The 17,240-nt window shown below is 40.4% G+C and overlaps 1 protein-coding gene across 50 annotated transcripts in view; it reads right to left on the reverse strand.

The window, feature by feature from the left end:
- Positions 1-17,240, reverse strand: part of DYM (dymeclin) — a 210,157-nt gene that overhangs the window by 149,834 nt on the left and 43,083 nt on the right. For all 50 annotated transcript variants that reach the window (XM_086867510.1, XM_086867499.1, XM_086867522.1 and 47 more), the window contains one exon: positions 16,160-16,302. In XM_086867510.1, the coding sequence (XP_086723636.1) occupies positions 16,160-16,302 (143 nt within the window). The remainder of the gene's footprint in view (positions 1-16,159; positions 16,303-17,240) is intronic.

The raw sequence follows: 17,240 nt of genomic DNA on the forward strand, positions 1-17,240 counted from the left end.
GCAAGGACAGAAATTCCCCAAGTAGCAACATATTATATGACAAATCATTACCCTGACTAGACAAGCTACACAGGATTGCATTTAAAACATTTCAGTTGACCAATCTGGAAAATAATTATTGAATTTTATTCTCTATACATTGTTCGAAGTAAGTTTACCTTCAGTTCTAAAAAATTTTTGTAAGTCAACAGAGTGCACTGAGGTAACAGGAAAACCATGGAGGAAGAGACAAGAGTAACAGTTTACTACTTATTTTCTTCATATCATTTGATGCACTGATACAGTAAACTTCCACAGTCCCATGAGAGCCCATATTAAATGTAATGTATTTTCTATTCATAAAGCAGCACCAGCATAAATGGCAAACACACCCAGACCAGCCACACACAATAGCTTTCCCTGCATTTGTTCATTTTAATACTGCAATTAAATCACTCGGCTCTACCAAGTGCTGTCACCAGGACTTTGTTTTGTGACTGCTGCAGCAGTTTAAAATTGTTTGTTTGGCAAACAGTACAACTTTTGCAAAGCTTCAGAGTGTTTTCGAACTCGGGATAGAGAAGGCAAATATATCTCAGAAAAAATAAAAATTGTATAAATCTTCATTAATAAGCAATTTGAACCAATACAGCAATTATAACAAAAAAATGCACTGACAGCAGCCACAGCATGTTAAAAGGTTGTAGAAAAATTAAACAGAACATTGGGCAAGAATAGGAACGTGGCTAATGAGCACATTTTCCATCTAGGCTAAGACTATTTCAGGACAATTCTCTTAATTGCAAAAATGTAAAATGCTGCACTTCCAATTGCATAAAGTCTTTACATAACAAGCAGTTCTCTAACCTAGATTACATGTGATTCCTGTCCAAAAACAGTGACAACAATCAGAGGCTCTATAGCTTCTGTCCATCTCCCAGGCTGCCTGCATCAAGAAACAATAAACAGCACCTTAAGGATGATGCTGTGCAGCAAATCCTGAATTTAACTTTTAACAGAAAAGGCAGCACACAAAATCCCTGAACTGAAAAACAGGAGAGGAAGCCAAGAAGAGGAAAAAAGCCTGAACCCAGTAAAGATTTCTCCATAGCTAAATCAGATTATCTTTAAGCATGTTGGCAAACTCCACTCAATGACCACCAAACTATTACTGAGATTGGCTGAAAGAGCAGACCTGCCACTAGAACTTGTTGTGTGAAGATCTTCTGATTTTGGGAGCAGATGCTCCAGATGCTGTTTGACAGAAACCTTGGAAGACCAATGCTGCTTCTGGAAATGCCAATGGAAGAACACCTTGCCACCTCTCACTTCTTGGTCACAAGATAATTTAAAGATGCTGACTAGAAGTCATCTCAAAACCTTTGCATCACAGCCATCTGACTCATTTCACAAAATGCCTGGCAACAGCAAAGTTCATGGAGAATCACAAGTAAGGTCAGACTTAATAGCAATGAAATCCCCTATTTAGTCAAGAAAGGGAATGTGTTTGCTTGGTATTGTCTAGACTTGCCATTACTCTTTTAAGGATTCTGTTTCATCAGGTGGTCTTTTCAACTTAAAAAAACTACTCCAGATTTCACAGATCATCAAATCACTATGGTTGGAAAGATCTCTAAGGTTGAGTCCAACCATAAATTTGTTGCTGTTCATTTTTCTTGGGACTAAACAACTGGATCATTGAGGAAACTTACAAAAGTTATTTTCCTGTATGGAGATACAGATAGAATCACAGAATGGTTTGAGCTGGAAGGGACCTTCAGGATCACCCAGTTCCAGCCTGCCATGGGCAGGTATACCTGCCACTAGACCAGACTGCTCCAAGACCTGTCCAACCCAGTTTTGGACGCTTCCAGAGGGGGGCAGCCACATACTAACACTCAGATTGGCTCACCATGAAGACCAGCCATTCTGTTTCTCCTCCAAGAAAGTTAACAGCTTTTGAGGACAGAACTTATTTCAAATAGCCACAATTTCCACCAAATTAGATTCCTCAGTGAAGACAGAACTTTGTGGTAAGTCTGGACTAGTGTGTGAAAAGCTCTGAAGTCAGCCACACATATTTCAACAAAATGCTCTGTGTCCATGTCTTACTCTCCACATTTTATGTGGAAAAGCAGCACGCAGTTCAGCTGGACAGGGAGTGGCTTTGCTTCATTCCCAGTGCCCAAAGGGTCTCTTGAGCCAACACAACTTCATATTAATATCAAGAAGTCCAAAATCATTGTTCAAGACACTTGAAATTTCAATTTATCTGACTTTGAGACCACAGGCCAATCAACCGATTACTAGGAAGGGGAATTTTTATTTTTCTTTTTCCTCCAGGACATTGCAGGTGGTAAGACTTGTAGGCAGCTGTTCCACTTCCACTGATCAGCTGTTTGGAATGGATGTTTGGGAACAAGCCCTCCTGCTAGAACTTAGTATGTATTCCATACTAGGACATATGGCTTCTGAGAAAATCTTCTGGATGAAGAGAATAAATGTGTTTTTAGCAGTGTACTTATAGATTTACAACTACTTTTTCTCCAAGGAAAGCCTTTCCAACCCAAAGGAATCTTTATTCCATTGCTCAGTACAGGTGGTGTTTCTTGTTAGATACATGTAGTTATACAAATCATTTTTGGACTAGTCACTAGGTCTCAGAAGTATGCTGTCAAATTCTGTCAATCAGACCTGTCACAGGCATTCAAGCTTCTTTGCCTAACTACCACCACCACCAAGATCACAAAGAGTTTACTAACATATCCTAGCAAGTACCCTTTATGCACTTTATTGTTAAAGTCATTACATTTTTAAAACTGACAATTACTATTTCGTTTTCCAGACATGTTTTTATAGCAGTTGTTCTTTTATAATTTCAGAGGTTCTAAAATATAAATTTCCTGCATAGGTAATTTCTCATGAATATCATCATATCTGGCCTGCCCTGGCACTACAGAAATCCAGTGTAGTTCCAAACATTATATTTCAAAAATGATTTGAGTTTTCTGTTGCATAGAACTGTTTTGACTTACTTTATTCCTCTTGCCACACTTCTCTGGGAAACATCACTTAACACAAAAGACAAAAGTGTTTGTTGCTGACCACACAGAAATAAAAGATCTTCATAATGTTATTTAAATAGCTAGATATAAAGAAATTCTAAAATTACATCCTAAGGTTTTAGCTCTTTCATCTGAAAGATGTCATGTATTTCCTCAGGACTGGAAATGGTTGGGGGCATTTTATTTCAACACTCCCACCAGACATCAATGTGCTCTGCATTTGCTGTACCACATGACACACCTAGTGTGCATCTGGAATGTTGTACCATCTCTCTCCTTCAAATGGTTAAGTATTTTAACTATGTGGTTTTCTGATAGTTTTCAGCAAAACTGTGTAAAAAAAACATAGTTCACATAGTATTCTAGGAAAAATTAAATGTTCTTCTGTTTCTTCCATCACTATGAATTCAGAGCATGATCAAGAAGTGTTCCTTCTTTCCTTGGAGAACTTTGTACCACTGCTTAAACTAATAGGTTGGAAGTTTAGGGTCTCATCTCAAGATTCCCTCTGAGGCTACTGGGATTCTGCACAAGCACACAATGTCTCTGTGCTTAAGCAGACCCCAGAACCACACTGCAAAGCTATAAATACACATCCTTTGCCACATAGAGGAATATGAATGCTTTTACATGATACAATCTGCCATCATCATCTACAAAATAATTCTTTACTTAGGAAGAAATCGTGGCCTGTGAAGGTGCTGAGGCCCTGGCACAGGGTGCCCAGAGCAGCTGGGGCTGCCCCTGCATCCCTGCAGTGTCCAAGGCCAGGCTGGACAGGGCTTGCAGCAGCCTGGGACAGTGGAAGGTCTCCCTGCCCATGGCAGGGGTGGCACTTTAAGGGCCCTCCCAACACCAGCTACTCTGTGTTTCTTTGATTTTGTGATTCACAGCAGTCCTGGGGATTTGCTCTTTTTCCAAAGAATCGTGCAAATTCTGATATGTTTACACAAAACTTTCAGAGAGTAATAATATAAGACTAGCTTGTGCACTTAGAAAAAACAACTCTTTAGACATGCAGCCTCTAGTAAAAATTGTGTTTAAGAGCTTTGCCAGTCCAAAATAAAAGTTTGCAAGCCTGATAAATGCAATACAGGATCCTCTTTGGGAACACAGAGAAAAAGAACAATGAAGATGGCTCTCAACAAATTATTCACTTCCCTCTTACTCTACTGGCTAACTTTCTCCCCACTTTTTTTTGAACCTCAGTACACAAAGCAATGTATTCAGGCGGACATTACTTGGGTGGTACAGTAAGAACTAGCTGTGAAAGAGGTATTTGTTGTCTCCAAAGTCCTAGTTCACTTAAGCCCTAATTCAGATCTGCTGAAAACTAGTTGATCTAAGGGCTTAAACCAATCTATAAATCCACCTTTAGGCAAAGGTTCAAGCCTAGCTGTAGGACACACATCACAGAATGGTTTGGGTTCGAAGGGACCTTGAAGACCAGCTCAGGCCACCCTCCTGACATATTTTGTGTGATTTAAGACCAACAGGAAAGTAAAAACTCTCAGTTCAGGCTCAGAGTACAGACCTATGTATTTATCAGCTACAGACTCTCATACTGCTGAACAAAAATCCAAAATATTAGCTGGAATGCTAATAAATTCAGTCTTTTAACAATTACAAGGAATTATTCCAGAGTCAGACTCGTTCTGAAATTTTTCATTTAGACATAAAATATTATCCTGTTCCTGACCACAATTCTCTTATGAAACCTAGTTTTAAATTTATTACCTACCCAATTCAGCACAAGAGTGACAAGGTCTCAACTCTGTCATTATTAATATCCACAAAAGGAATACAGGGTTTGGATCCCAGCCAAGGAAAATTTGTCCAATGTACTGCAGCGTCTCTACCAGTAATAGTCTACCTCAAACCTCACAAAATGCTCAAAAATTAAGGGGGAAAGAGAGCAGTGCTTGGCACAAATTCTGGAAGAAAGACTATCTGGAGATCTAGAAAGGCCAAATATGAAAGCATTTGCTTAGCATGCCAAATGAAAATAATGTGTGAGAGCCTATCACACCAATGTGCTCTCCACTTGGCCTAAGCAAGCCCCTAACAACAGTCCAACAAAGGAAGTTTTTTACCATTTACTCTTGGATATACATTCACATCAGGAATGGGCTTACATCACAGTACCCACTTACATGTAAGCAACAGCCTTCAGTTAGCCAGCCAAGTCATACCTAGGTTAGAGATGTCAGAGTCATTCTCCTACGTACAGCTACTCCACCTTCCCAGCCCCACATCATCCCCATTCTTTGTCTTAGAGCACAGAAACAGAAAATGGAAAGGACTAGGAGACAACATGGGACACTCAGGCAATAAGGGATTTGCTCCTGTGCCTGCCTCTCCATCCTCTCATCCATCTAGTCCTTCCCTTTACTTTACATAGCACTTATGTTTACAATGCTTAGTTTCATTAAACCCCAATATTTGATGAAAGGTAAAACGAATAAAGTTGCATTCCAGCTATGGTGCTGGTAACATTTCTTCCCTCTTGCTCCAGCCCTTCACCCAGTCTGCCTGCACAAAACAGCATGTCACTTCAGCAGCATGTCACTGAGCACATCCCCTCACCTGTGACAATCACCATCACCCAGACAAGAGCTGACAAAGCTTGGCAACAGCACAGCTCTGGGTTTCATGTATATTCAAAATCCAAATAAAAATCTAATTACTTAGAAGCAAACAAAAATTCACACTTTCCTATAAGGATACTAATTGAATTTCCATGTAATGCAGAAATTTATTCTTCAATAATGGAAATCCATTCTTTTCAACCAGGATGTCTATTCCTAGGTGCCACATTCTTTTCTTGTTAATATTATTTTTCTTTCCCCAAAGTGAGTCACTCTGGAAAATGCCATTCACTTAAAAGAGAAAAAAATTCACAAACAACCCCAACTGTCACAAAAATGAATGTTCATGCTCAGTGCTACAGCTACCACATACCAATAACTTAAACCTCAATCACGAAAGTACCAAATTACTCAACAATAGTAACTGGCCTCAGGACAAGGAAATAAAACTTAAATCTGCAACTGTGAAAATAGTTTCTACTAATACACTGCTAAGCACATGATCTGTTTGGCTTTGCTCTGCTTTGGCTGGGAAGTCTTTCGCAGAAAGACGGAAAAAGTTTTTGATGGCTTATTCAAAAGGAAAAATAGCCATTTATCAGGTTATGTAAAAATCTCATACTTGTGTTGGAAACTACAGTTTGGCAGAACACATTCAATTACCACTGGGTCTTCTAGAACATTAGGTAAAAAATAACGATGGTATAATCGCATTAAGGGTTTGTCTTTGTTGGTTTAAGACAAAGATTTTAGTCAAAGGCCTCATTAAATCTTAGATCATTCTGTGCAGAGCTTAGCTCCTCCGTGGGTCTACAAAAACAAGGAAGTACAACTATAATCCATAGAAATAAAAGAAAGATGGAAAGACTTCCAAGATTTTTTTATGCTTAAAAATAGAGGAACGTTTTCATCTCCTGAACGAAAATCATTCCTTAGAAACTATAGCTGTCAAAATCAAATTATTTGTGTAATCAACCCTCAAAATCAGAGTCAAACACTTGAGTCCATATAGGCAATATTGCAAGTTTGTGCTCTAAAAAACATACTCCGCAAGGCTCAGGAGAAAACATACTCTGAGCCACATCCAGATGGTGTGAGGCTCCAGTGAGGCTGTGGAACCTCAAAAATACAAAATTAATTATAGCCAAGATTTCCACAGTATTTCCTCTTATCACAGAATGGTTTGGATTGAAAAAGATCTTAAAGCTCCTCTTCTTTCAGCCCCCTGCCATGGGCAGGGACACTTTCCACCGGACCAGGCTGCTCCAAGCCCTGTCCAGCCTGGCCTTGAACACTTCCAGGGATGGAACTTTTCTTATCCTTCAAAATATATTTGTCTTACATTCTGAAAATTCAATGTATTCTTTGCATACCAAACACAATAAAAAATGCAAACAACCAAACTTAAAACAAGGTTGATTAGGAAAATAAAAGCAGAGTTTTATGATCTGAGCCAAGGAGGAAAGCTTCTGTACAGATCTGCAAGACTGCAATTTTGAACTGCAATGTACACAGAAATGCACACAAATATTTTCACTACAGATTAAAGAGAGTCAAGTGTTTGTCTGATTCTGAGTTTTGGTGCTATTCAAAGTTTTGCTTTCACAACACATTTTTGTTTTCCTTCCTTTCCCTCAGAGATCCAGCAAAACCTACCACAGTCATCTCCTAAAAGTACAGTATTCCTTTGCACCACATATATTCAAAAGCCAAAATGACATTTTCTATTTGCATTAATGAACTTTTTATGAAGGTAGTTAATTACCCATCTCCTTCTGGACAGGTGTTTAGCATGGGCAAGACAAGTACCACTTTCTGCAAGGAACATTCTTGTCCAGTAAGTGCTATTACTAAATAAGAATTCATCTGCAGGCTCCTTAAGTAAACTATTCTTTATATTTAAGCATTGTAGTTGAGTAGACTGACATCACAAATTAAGGCTTCTCCCTTGACAAATATATTGAAAGGAAAACAAAACTGTTGCAGAACTAGAACTAATTTGATCATGACACAACTTCCACATCTAAAATGTGCCACTCCTATCACGAGTCCATTCCATGCTGAACGTATTTCATATCATATGATTAAACTTCTCCTTCAGCTTGTACATGTCAAAATGTCTACCAGACTTCAGGAGTTACTTGGTGAATGGGTTAAAATACAGATTTTCCTTGCAGATCCACTAAAAAAAAATCTATCATCTATTTCAGGGAAGGAGCAGGAAGCTAAAGGTGAAAGGGAGCAAGGAACTAAACAGAAAGCACACAGATACCCTTTCCTCTACCCTTGTTTTATCTATAATGTACCAATAATAAAATAAATATAAAATCTTAAAGAAAAATGCAAAATAACATGACAACTTCACAGAACTGGTACTTCAGTAGCCTAGCGGAGAAAACAGAACACCAGAAAGTGGAGTCAGGTAATCAATATTTCCAGACAGGCAATGCACAGCATTGCCTTTTCATTCCTTTAATTTTTACACACACGACCAATCAATAAAACCACAAAATTTAACTATTAAAAGGAGTTTCACACGCCAGGCAATGTAACTCCGCTGCTCTGCTGAACATGGACAATGGTTAAAATGAGTGATCTGATGTCTGAATACTCCCACTCCAAAATATGGCACAGACATCTGGCAGGAAAATGAAGGGGAAACAGTTAACATGTTATTCAGTAACATGTAATTTATTAACAAATGCGGCTTCGGATGAATTTAATCCATGAGGAGACCTGAAAAACAGTTTTTAAGAAAGAACAATAGAAAGCCAAATAACTTGTTGTGCTTTATCAATGTTCCTATCCCAACTTGAAATGCAGCTCAGTTTCTCCTACCCATTCACTTTCCAATCTGTCCAGGGCACCTATCAATCAAATATCAAGTTTAAACCTTTCACAACACAGCATCAGTGCATCTGGAACCAAATAGATCTTCATTTTTCCTGACCTATCCAATCATTTTCATGAGAAATCATGCAGCTAAACACCACAACCTAAGCAGTTTAGTCCAGGTAGTCTCAAAATTATGAAAAATAAATATCTTATGGAGTTATAAGTTGTAGGTGTTATTTTAATATCCCATATTAGTGAAAAAAACCCCAATCTTTTGTGTCATTAATGCTACAAAGTCTGCATCTGCCATGCAGAAGGAGAACCATCAAAAAGTTCAAAATCATAAAACCTTAGAATGGTTTGTGTTGGAAAGGCACCTTAAAGGTCATTCAATTCTAACCTCCTGTGATGGGCAGGGACAACTTCCATCATCCCATGGCTCTCCAAGCCCTGTCCAGCCTTGGACACTTCCAGGGATGCAGGGGCAGCCCCAGCTGCTCTGGGCACCCTGTGCCAGGGCCTGCCCACCCTCCCAGCCAGCAATTCCTTGCCAATATCCCAGCTGGGCCTGCCCTCTGGCACTGGCAAGCCATTGCCTGGGTGCTGGCCCTGCAGGCCTTGTCCCCAGTCCCTGGGCAGCTCTCCTGGAGCCCCTTTAGGCCCTGCCAGGGGCTCTCAGCTCTCCCTGGAGCCTGAATACTTGTGCAGGGGAGCAGCCCCAGCTCTCCCAGGCTGCCTCCAGAGCACAGGGGCTCCAGCCCTGGCAGCAGCTGCGTGGCCTCCTCTGGGCCAGCTCCAGCAGCTCCACGTCCTTGTGCTGGTGTTACCCAGGGCTGGGGCAGCTCTGCAGGTGGGGTCTCACCTGAGCACAGTATCTGTTAACACTGTACAAGAAGCGCATCAGCCTACAGCAAGAAGGTACTGAAACCTTTAACTCACAGATTTCAGACTGTTTCTTAGACAGCATGGATGGTCAAGCATCTTTGTCATTTGATTGTGGTCAAAAACGAACACATACTGGTACTTCTTAAAGCCTTTTCACATTTATTGCTAAAATAAAGATTAGGTAGGAAATGAACACTCTTTTTGACACTGGATTACAAGGTGAGCAGTTATGTGTTTCTTACCATCCACTAGTTGAAATTTATAGGACTTTAAGAAAAAGTCAAATGTAACTGGTTTTGTTGCTCAAGTTTGTTTTTTTACATATCTGATTATTGACATTCTCTAATTACAAATATTGTCTATCTCAATTTCAAGTTCCATAATTCTCTAGAGCTAAGAAGTATTTGGAAAGCAAGAAATACCTCCTTTCCAGCCGTATAAAATTCCTTTTTTCTAGCCCTAATCCTTGCAAATCAACAACTTTTAGAACTTTGTAACAATACATCAACTTGCTTCTTGATTTCCTTTAACAAGAAATTTCCCCTAAAAAATTAAGAAAAATAATTTTTGGGCTAACAGGTTTTCTCTTCCCTTTTATAATAGGTTATTTGAAGCTGCTCAGGTTTTGGAATATCAGGATAAATGTCAGGGAGATAAATCACCAACACACCTCGTGAAACTTGCTGCTGCACTCTCAGTAAACAAGCTGAAGCATATGGTTACAATTAGAGTTTGTATGACCACAGAAATCAGAAGCTCTAGTCATGAACCACAGCCTCGCTGTGCTGTGCACTGATGGTCCCTGCTCCAAACAGCTGACAGGCTACAGAGAGCTACAGCACAGCTCCCAGCACAACACAAGCCTGGACAGTGTCAGAAAGACATCACAGAAAAGAGGCTTTGCAGACTTGAAAAACACTAAGCCTCCACAATGTTAAGTATAACAAATTCTGTCACTGCCACAAGGGTGGAGTGGTGGCAGTCAAGCATCCCCAGGAGCACCAGCCTTTCCAAAAAAATAAGAAAAACATACAGTTTCACAGAATCTCAGAATGGGTAAGGGTGGAAGGGACCACAGTGGATCATACGGTCCCAGCTCCCTCCTGCAGCAGGGTTATCCCAGAGCAATGGCACAGGATTGTGCGCAGATGGGTCTGGAATATCCCCAGTGAGGGAGACTCCACAGTCTCTCTGGTCTGTTTCAGTGCTTAGTCACTGCACAGGGAAGTTCTTCTTCATGGCCCACTGGATCTTCCTAGGCATCAGTTCCTCTGGTGCCATTGCTGGGTCCTACAGAGCAGAGCGCATGCTCTGACACCTCCCTGCAGACACCAGCAAGTCTCTTCAAAGTCAATGGAAATTTCTAAGAATTATTATCAGGCTCAGGAAAGGACAGTATAAATTGCTCTTCTGGGAGAGAACGCTTTGCTGTCACTACCACCACTGTATGTGCAAAGAGTAGAGCTCACAGAGCAAAGCACATGCTACCTGTGCAGCCAGTTCTGATTAAGGGTGGCTTACTGTCAAAATAATGTTGGTGAAGCTAATAGGACTGATCAGGAATTTCAAGGAATCTCAGGATGTTTTGAGTTGAAATGGGACCTTAAAAACCATCTTATTCCAAACCCCTGCCATGGGCAGGAACAATTCCACTATCCCAGGTTGCTCCAATCCCATCCAACCTGGCCTGGAACACTTCAGGGATCCAGGGGCAGCCACAGCTGCTCCAGGAAATCTGTGCCAATTGGAAGAATTCCTTCCCAATATCCCAGCTGGGCCTGTCCTCTGGCACTGGCAAGCCATTGCCTGTGTCCTGTCTCTCCCTGCCTTGTCCCCAGTCCCCTGGTCAGCTCTCCTGGAGCCCCTTTAGGCCCTGCCAGGGGCTCTCAGCTCTCCCTGGAGCCTTCTCTTCTCCAGGGGAATACCCCCAGCTGCAGAGCAGAGGGGCCCCAGCCCTTGCAGCATCATTATTTCTTAATTATACTACAATTTTTTTTTGTTTCAGATCCTCGTTATTCAAAGTCCCAAGAGCTTGGTGGAGCCGGGGCCAAATGCCACCAGAAGTGCTACTGCTGTATAATCATTCTATGGTCTCACATCATTCAAATACACAAAGATAAATTAGATTTCAAGAAACAGAACATACATGACAAAACATATGTTAAAGGAAGCATCTTAGAGCTTGATAGTGAATACACCTCTGGCCTACAGAGACTCCTATCAGACACAATGTATTTCTGTACTAATGTGATAAAGGCAGAAGGTGAGTTTTTGTCATAAAAACATAAAAACTCTCAAAGGCAACACTGAGGCACTGCTTGGGCAGCAGCAAGACAATTTCAAATGAGCTTCTGTGTTCCTTGTAGCATCCAAGCACAGATTTTGGGCAGGATGAAGCCACTCAAGCTGCCAGTTTGCTGTGCAGCTCTTGCAGACTGTCCCTGCCACAGCTACACAACCAGGAACATTCGAATATTTATTCTCAAAGTACCCGTGCTTGAGCTGCAGCCACACACTTTGCTCTGTGCCAGGCACATCATCAGAGGAACTAAGTGAAAGATTAAAGATCTGGAAACTACCTCTATCTTCCAATTCAGACAGGGGAAAATATCATAGTTACAGCATCAAGAGGATGACACTTAGAGACTGTAAGCAAGAAGAAACACAAACAGACAGAAGTGGTAAAGAAAGCTCAAATGTACATTTCCATTGTGGTGGGCATGAACAGGCAATTAAGCATTGACTAGGCACCAGAGATAGACACCAGATCTGTGACACATCACAAAAAGGATCTGGAAGGTAGAAGCAAGCAGAGTGAAGCATTTGCAGGCAGAAGTAAAGGATGGTGAAATCATAAGAAATAACAGACACATTGTTAGTACCTTTTTGTGTCTCTCTACTTTGATATATTTTAATGTAGATACTACAAATCAGTCTACATGAAATTTAAAAGGAAAAAGATATTAACATAAACCACTAAATATTAATAAACAGATTCCCTGTAAAGTTAAAAATTACCATGCAAATGTAATTAACCAGAAAGTAGCACCAAAAGGAAAAAAAATAGGAATAAGCTATAGTGTATATAAATCACAGATGTACAACAGAGGTCTTAATAGCTTCAAGTATCCTCATGCTGAACAGTAAAATGCAGAGTAAAGGATATACTTGTCTGATAATGGCTAGGAATATTCCTCTAGTTCTAACCAAAGAACACAGACATGAGAAAACAAGCCATCACTGACCACTAAACACTGAATTCTGCAATTTCTATTACTGCTACAACAGTACATTTGTGTGGCAGATTAGTTATGATGATGGCTTGGGTGATTAATGAAGCTGAATCCAGTTACTGACTCTGCTTTAGTTCCTTACAGATGCAACATTGTACCCCCACATCTATAAACACCCTAACAGCACAAACCAAGTCAATCAGATCCCACTGTTGCAGTAACTCCTTACTTCTGCCAGATGCTTTAGTGTCTGGAGTTGTTTTTAACAGCAAAGTATAAACTGGATCAACTATTTCAAAGGAAACCATTTAAATTGACTTATTTTTCACTAGTCTTGAGTAGCACTATCATCTCCCTGTCTTAGCACATCATCTGCTTGGCAGTTCCTCACTCTAACAAGGATTTTATTTTGCAAGCAATAAAATGACTAATTAAAAAAAAAATTGCTTGTCCACAAAAAGTTGTCTCAACTTAGTTGACTCTAGACTGTGAATTGGCAAATAAATTCCAACAGAAAAAGAAGAGGGAACTTAGAGCCAACAAAAAAACTTGGGTTTGAGGGTAAGTTGGTTCAATGTGCTTTGTGAACCAAGAATAATTAATTTCTGGTTTGAAATAAATGAGTTTCTAATATCTAAACTCTACTGCCATGCATATTAATGTCATTTATGCTTCACAACACTGCCCCAGATCTAGCAGCACCTCACAATTACTTTGCACACCTACTGAAAGACCACAAAGACAAAGCAAAATTGACTCAGTAGAGAAAAATCTCCTTTATGAAGTTACAAAAATAAATACCATTATTTTTCTCCTCCTTCCAAAACCACCATTGTTTCTTTAATTATTGGAGCATAACAGAATTGGCAGGACAATCCAATCCAGGTATTTTATATCCAGGATGAAAAAAGGTCCTTGCACAGAGGTAACTTGGATCCAGTCAGACGCCAAACCCAGAAGTAATTGGTGTGAGGATGTTGGCTGTGTGGTTATAGAGTTAAGGAAGCTCATCAGAGGAAGAAAAACAGGCTACGAAGGATGAGAAGCAGGAGAAGGTTAACTGTGGGAAAGGGTAAAATTCTGCTCATATTGCGTATAATTATCACTCCTGCTGAATCACAAGGAAGGAAAAGGAGGGTGGATCTAAAATACAGTGCTTGTACGAGTTTGTTGATCTCCTGCTGCCATGCAAGTGACTACAAAATAGGAATAACATTATACCTGATCATGTAGATCATTGTGGTATCAAGTAAAATAATTAGCAAGTACAATAATTATTTTAGGCCTCAAAATTTCATATTAATTTATTTTTAAGCCAGGCTCCTATCTCCTTTCACCCTAATTAGACTATATTCAGACTACTTCAGTAAACTTACTTTAAGCATTATGTGTTATTTAAAAGGCACTGAGCAACAGAGAAGCGAGTTTTCAATTCTTCTATTCTTCTTTCAATCTCTATCACATAAAGATTAACACACGAAAGTAATACAACACCAAAATCACACCAAAGTTTTCTATAGCTGTTCAAAATTCACTTTTGTTCCCTAACAGACTATCAACTTGTATTGCTGCTGCGTGTTGATTTCTACTGTGCTCTACCCATGTACCTGAGGCTACATGAACCAAAGTATTGCTCTGATGAGAGTTAACTCAGAGATAAGACAGGCAAATATGCCATTTACACTGCAATCCTACCATGTCCATGTTTCACCTATAGTCCAACATCACATATATAAGCAAGTGATTAAAAAAAACAACTCAACCAACTGTATGGGCATGGGTACAAAAACCATTTCTGTTTTTCAACAGTAAGTGGTACTTCTTTTTTCCCTTTTCCCAGGCAGGAAATTAGAAAGCTCCTTAAAAAGGCTCCTCTCCTTAAAGCTTTAAATGAAGACACTTAATTTGCAGGGCTAAGAGATGGCACTTCAGGTACTCATGAAAGAAGCAAGAAAACAAGCGTAGGCGTATGCCAAGGTAGTTGCTAAGGGAATGGTTCAAGAGGAGTGAAGGAGGTGGGAGTGTAGGAAGAGACAAGAACAGATGTAGGCTGAAATCTTTAAGAGTTTGCATTAAGAGCTGGAAACTTAATATACAACGACTAAAAAGTCATGGGGGATATCATGTGAGAAGTGTTACAGAGGGAGGCTGGAGTGGTGGCAATATGGACGGATTTACAAATCAGTCAAGTAACCAGAAGAGGGGAAGAAGTGTTTTTCCTGTGGCAGCACTGAGACAGAAAGACATCAGAGAGATCAGAACTAATAATAACATACACAAAAGCAATTGCTCAGGTAATAACATGCACCAAAATAGGCAGTAAAAACTGCAAAACTACAAACCAGATACTGAAAACTGTTTTAGGAAAACGTGTTAATTTCTCCTTGAAATTGAAATGAAGGAAAAGAATATACCTGAAGGGACTCTCGAATAAAACACTGTAAGGAACAACTTAATTAATCTGGAGTGCGTGTAAGTGAATTGCAAACCAAGCCACTACTTTGTGCTGGGTTTACGTTAGGGACGCAAGCCAGGCGCGGCCCTGGAGGGTGTAGCCCGGAGCGCAGGAGCAGCGCACAGCAGCCGTGCGCTTTTACTGCCGCCGTGAGGAGAGACGTGGGCACTGCCTCCGACTGCAAATTCTGGCAGACCCCTTGCAGCCTGAACTTTAATATTCCCTCAGGAGGCCGCCAGTGAATTGATTTCACAAAAGAGCTAAATAAATAGTATCGGTTTTAACAGCAACTGACTTGTGATGTGTTCTCTAGTTTAGCAGGGAGAAAGAAAGTAAGATCTACCTTTGCTGTTAGCACTGTATTATGTTTTATTCTCATTTGTTAGAAAAGGAAAAAACCTCTAGGATTGATTTTTATATACCAGTAAAACACATCTGGTGTGGGGAAGGGAGCAGCCACCAACCAAAACAGAGTATAAAGTATAACAAAAATGAGAAACCCTACTATGAACAACAAATGGCATCAAGTTTTTGCTATTCTTCAGGCAGTATTTCTCTACAGCAGTCTGGGAAAGGTCAGAATCTAGTCATACTTCTCAGGAAAAAACATTAGTCAACTTACTGGGAAAGGCACAACCTGTTACAAAAATTCCTATCTAGGTTGCTCCCTTACATCACAGGACCCTCCTGGGAAGGACCCCTTGGGACCACCTAGCCCAACCTTTTGCTCAAGCAGAGCCACAGAGCAGGTCACCACATCCACCAAGTAATTGTAAAGAATAAAATGTGCACATAAAACTATTTCTTGCAACATTTTAAGTAATTTGAAGTATGTGATTCATCAAATAGGGCACTACTTGGTTGGTTGAGGGTTTTTTAAAGTGTCAGTAAAAAAAAGCAGGGGCTAGGTGATACTTCTACCATCTGCTCTCCTGCAGGTATAATTGCTTCAGATTCTAACACATCTCAAGATGGGCCATGCAGGCCTGTGGACAGCTTTTCTACACTGGTATCACTTGCTGAAAAAGAAATGGGCTACAGGTGTGTCTGCAAGAGAAAGCACACAGAAGGCGATACTTCATATGGTCTGAAGTACAATTTATAGAAAATCAGACTCACTTGCCACCCCAGATGCAATTCCATAGAGCAGTCCTCCTCCATCTGTTTGCTGCTGAAAGACGTGGGTCCCTGGAGGAGGGCTTCTCTCTTGTCTAATGAAATTATACAGCAAAGTTTTCACAAGTCTGCTGGTGTATGGGAGACTGGAATGAAAAAACAAAACAACAAAAAACTTTAGTTGACTCACAATTCACAAAAATTGGCACAACGAAGTCCAGGTAGGGTGCAAAGGCACCCTTTGGCATTAAACATGGTCAGTAACTCTCCTAGTGCTGACCAGTTTGGAAAGGGAAAGAACAACAAGGTCTTGCCCATGCAAAGCTGCCCAGACTTCAGCAGGGGTCTCCAGGAGCATCTTCTACAGCAGGATCATGAAAACTGCCTTTTGGATTTTGTTTTTTAAATAGTACTTTTAAATAAATCATTTTTAGTTTGTAGAATCTCAAGATATGACTGGAAAAATACTTATGCAATGGAAAGAAATGCTGTATCTTTTAAGCTTTTACTCCATGCTCTGGTAACACAAAAGAGGTACCAATAGCATCTCTCCACACCCACAATATTTTTGTCTGTATGTGCAGCTCAGAACCAATCTTAAGCACCTTTTCAAACCTCAAGGATTCCATAATTCTATGACTTTGCAAAGACCAATGAAACAACCAGCCTCACAGCAGTGAATCTGAAAAATGCCTGTAGAATTTGTTTGGTTTAACTAAAAGGTTGCAGTATTTCCAAAATGGAGTAGCATTTCCACAGAAGCAAATAGCTAGCTCCCATTCCCATCTAATTTAGAGCTGAAAAGACAGGAGCCCTCTTAGGATGGACTCTCTGACCATCTGTAGAAGCCCAGAAAGTGAGGGGCTAATGTGAGTGTCCCAAACCCCAACAGCTGCACGTGAGGAGCCAACCAAGGATTCTTGGGAATAACAAACAAGGACTGTTGGTAAAAACACACGAGAGAAAGATCAGGCTGTGGCTGGAGAAGGGGCCAGATGGAGGCAGGGCAGCATTTTCTGGGACAAACCTCCTGGCTGTGGCTCCTGCAGAAAAGCACAGCTCGGCTCAGCACAGGCACAGGGAT

This window comes from Cyanistes caeruleus, chromosome Z (genome assembly GCF_971803275.1).
Source record: "Cyanistes caeruleus chromosome Z, bCyaCae1.hap1.1, whole genome shotgun sequence".
NCBI classification, from domain to species: domain Eukaryota; kingdom Metazoa; phylum Chordata; class Aves; order Passeriformes; family Paridae; genus Cyanistes; species Cyanistes caeruleus.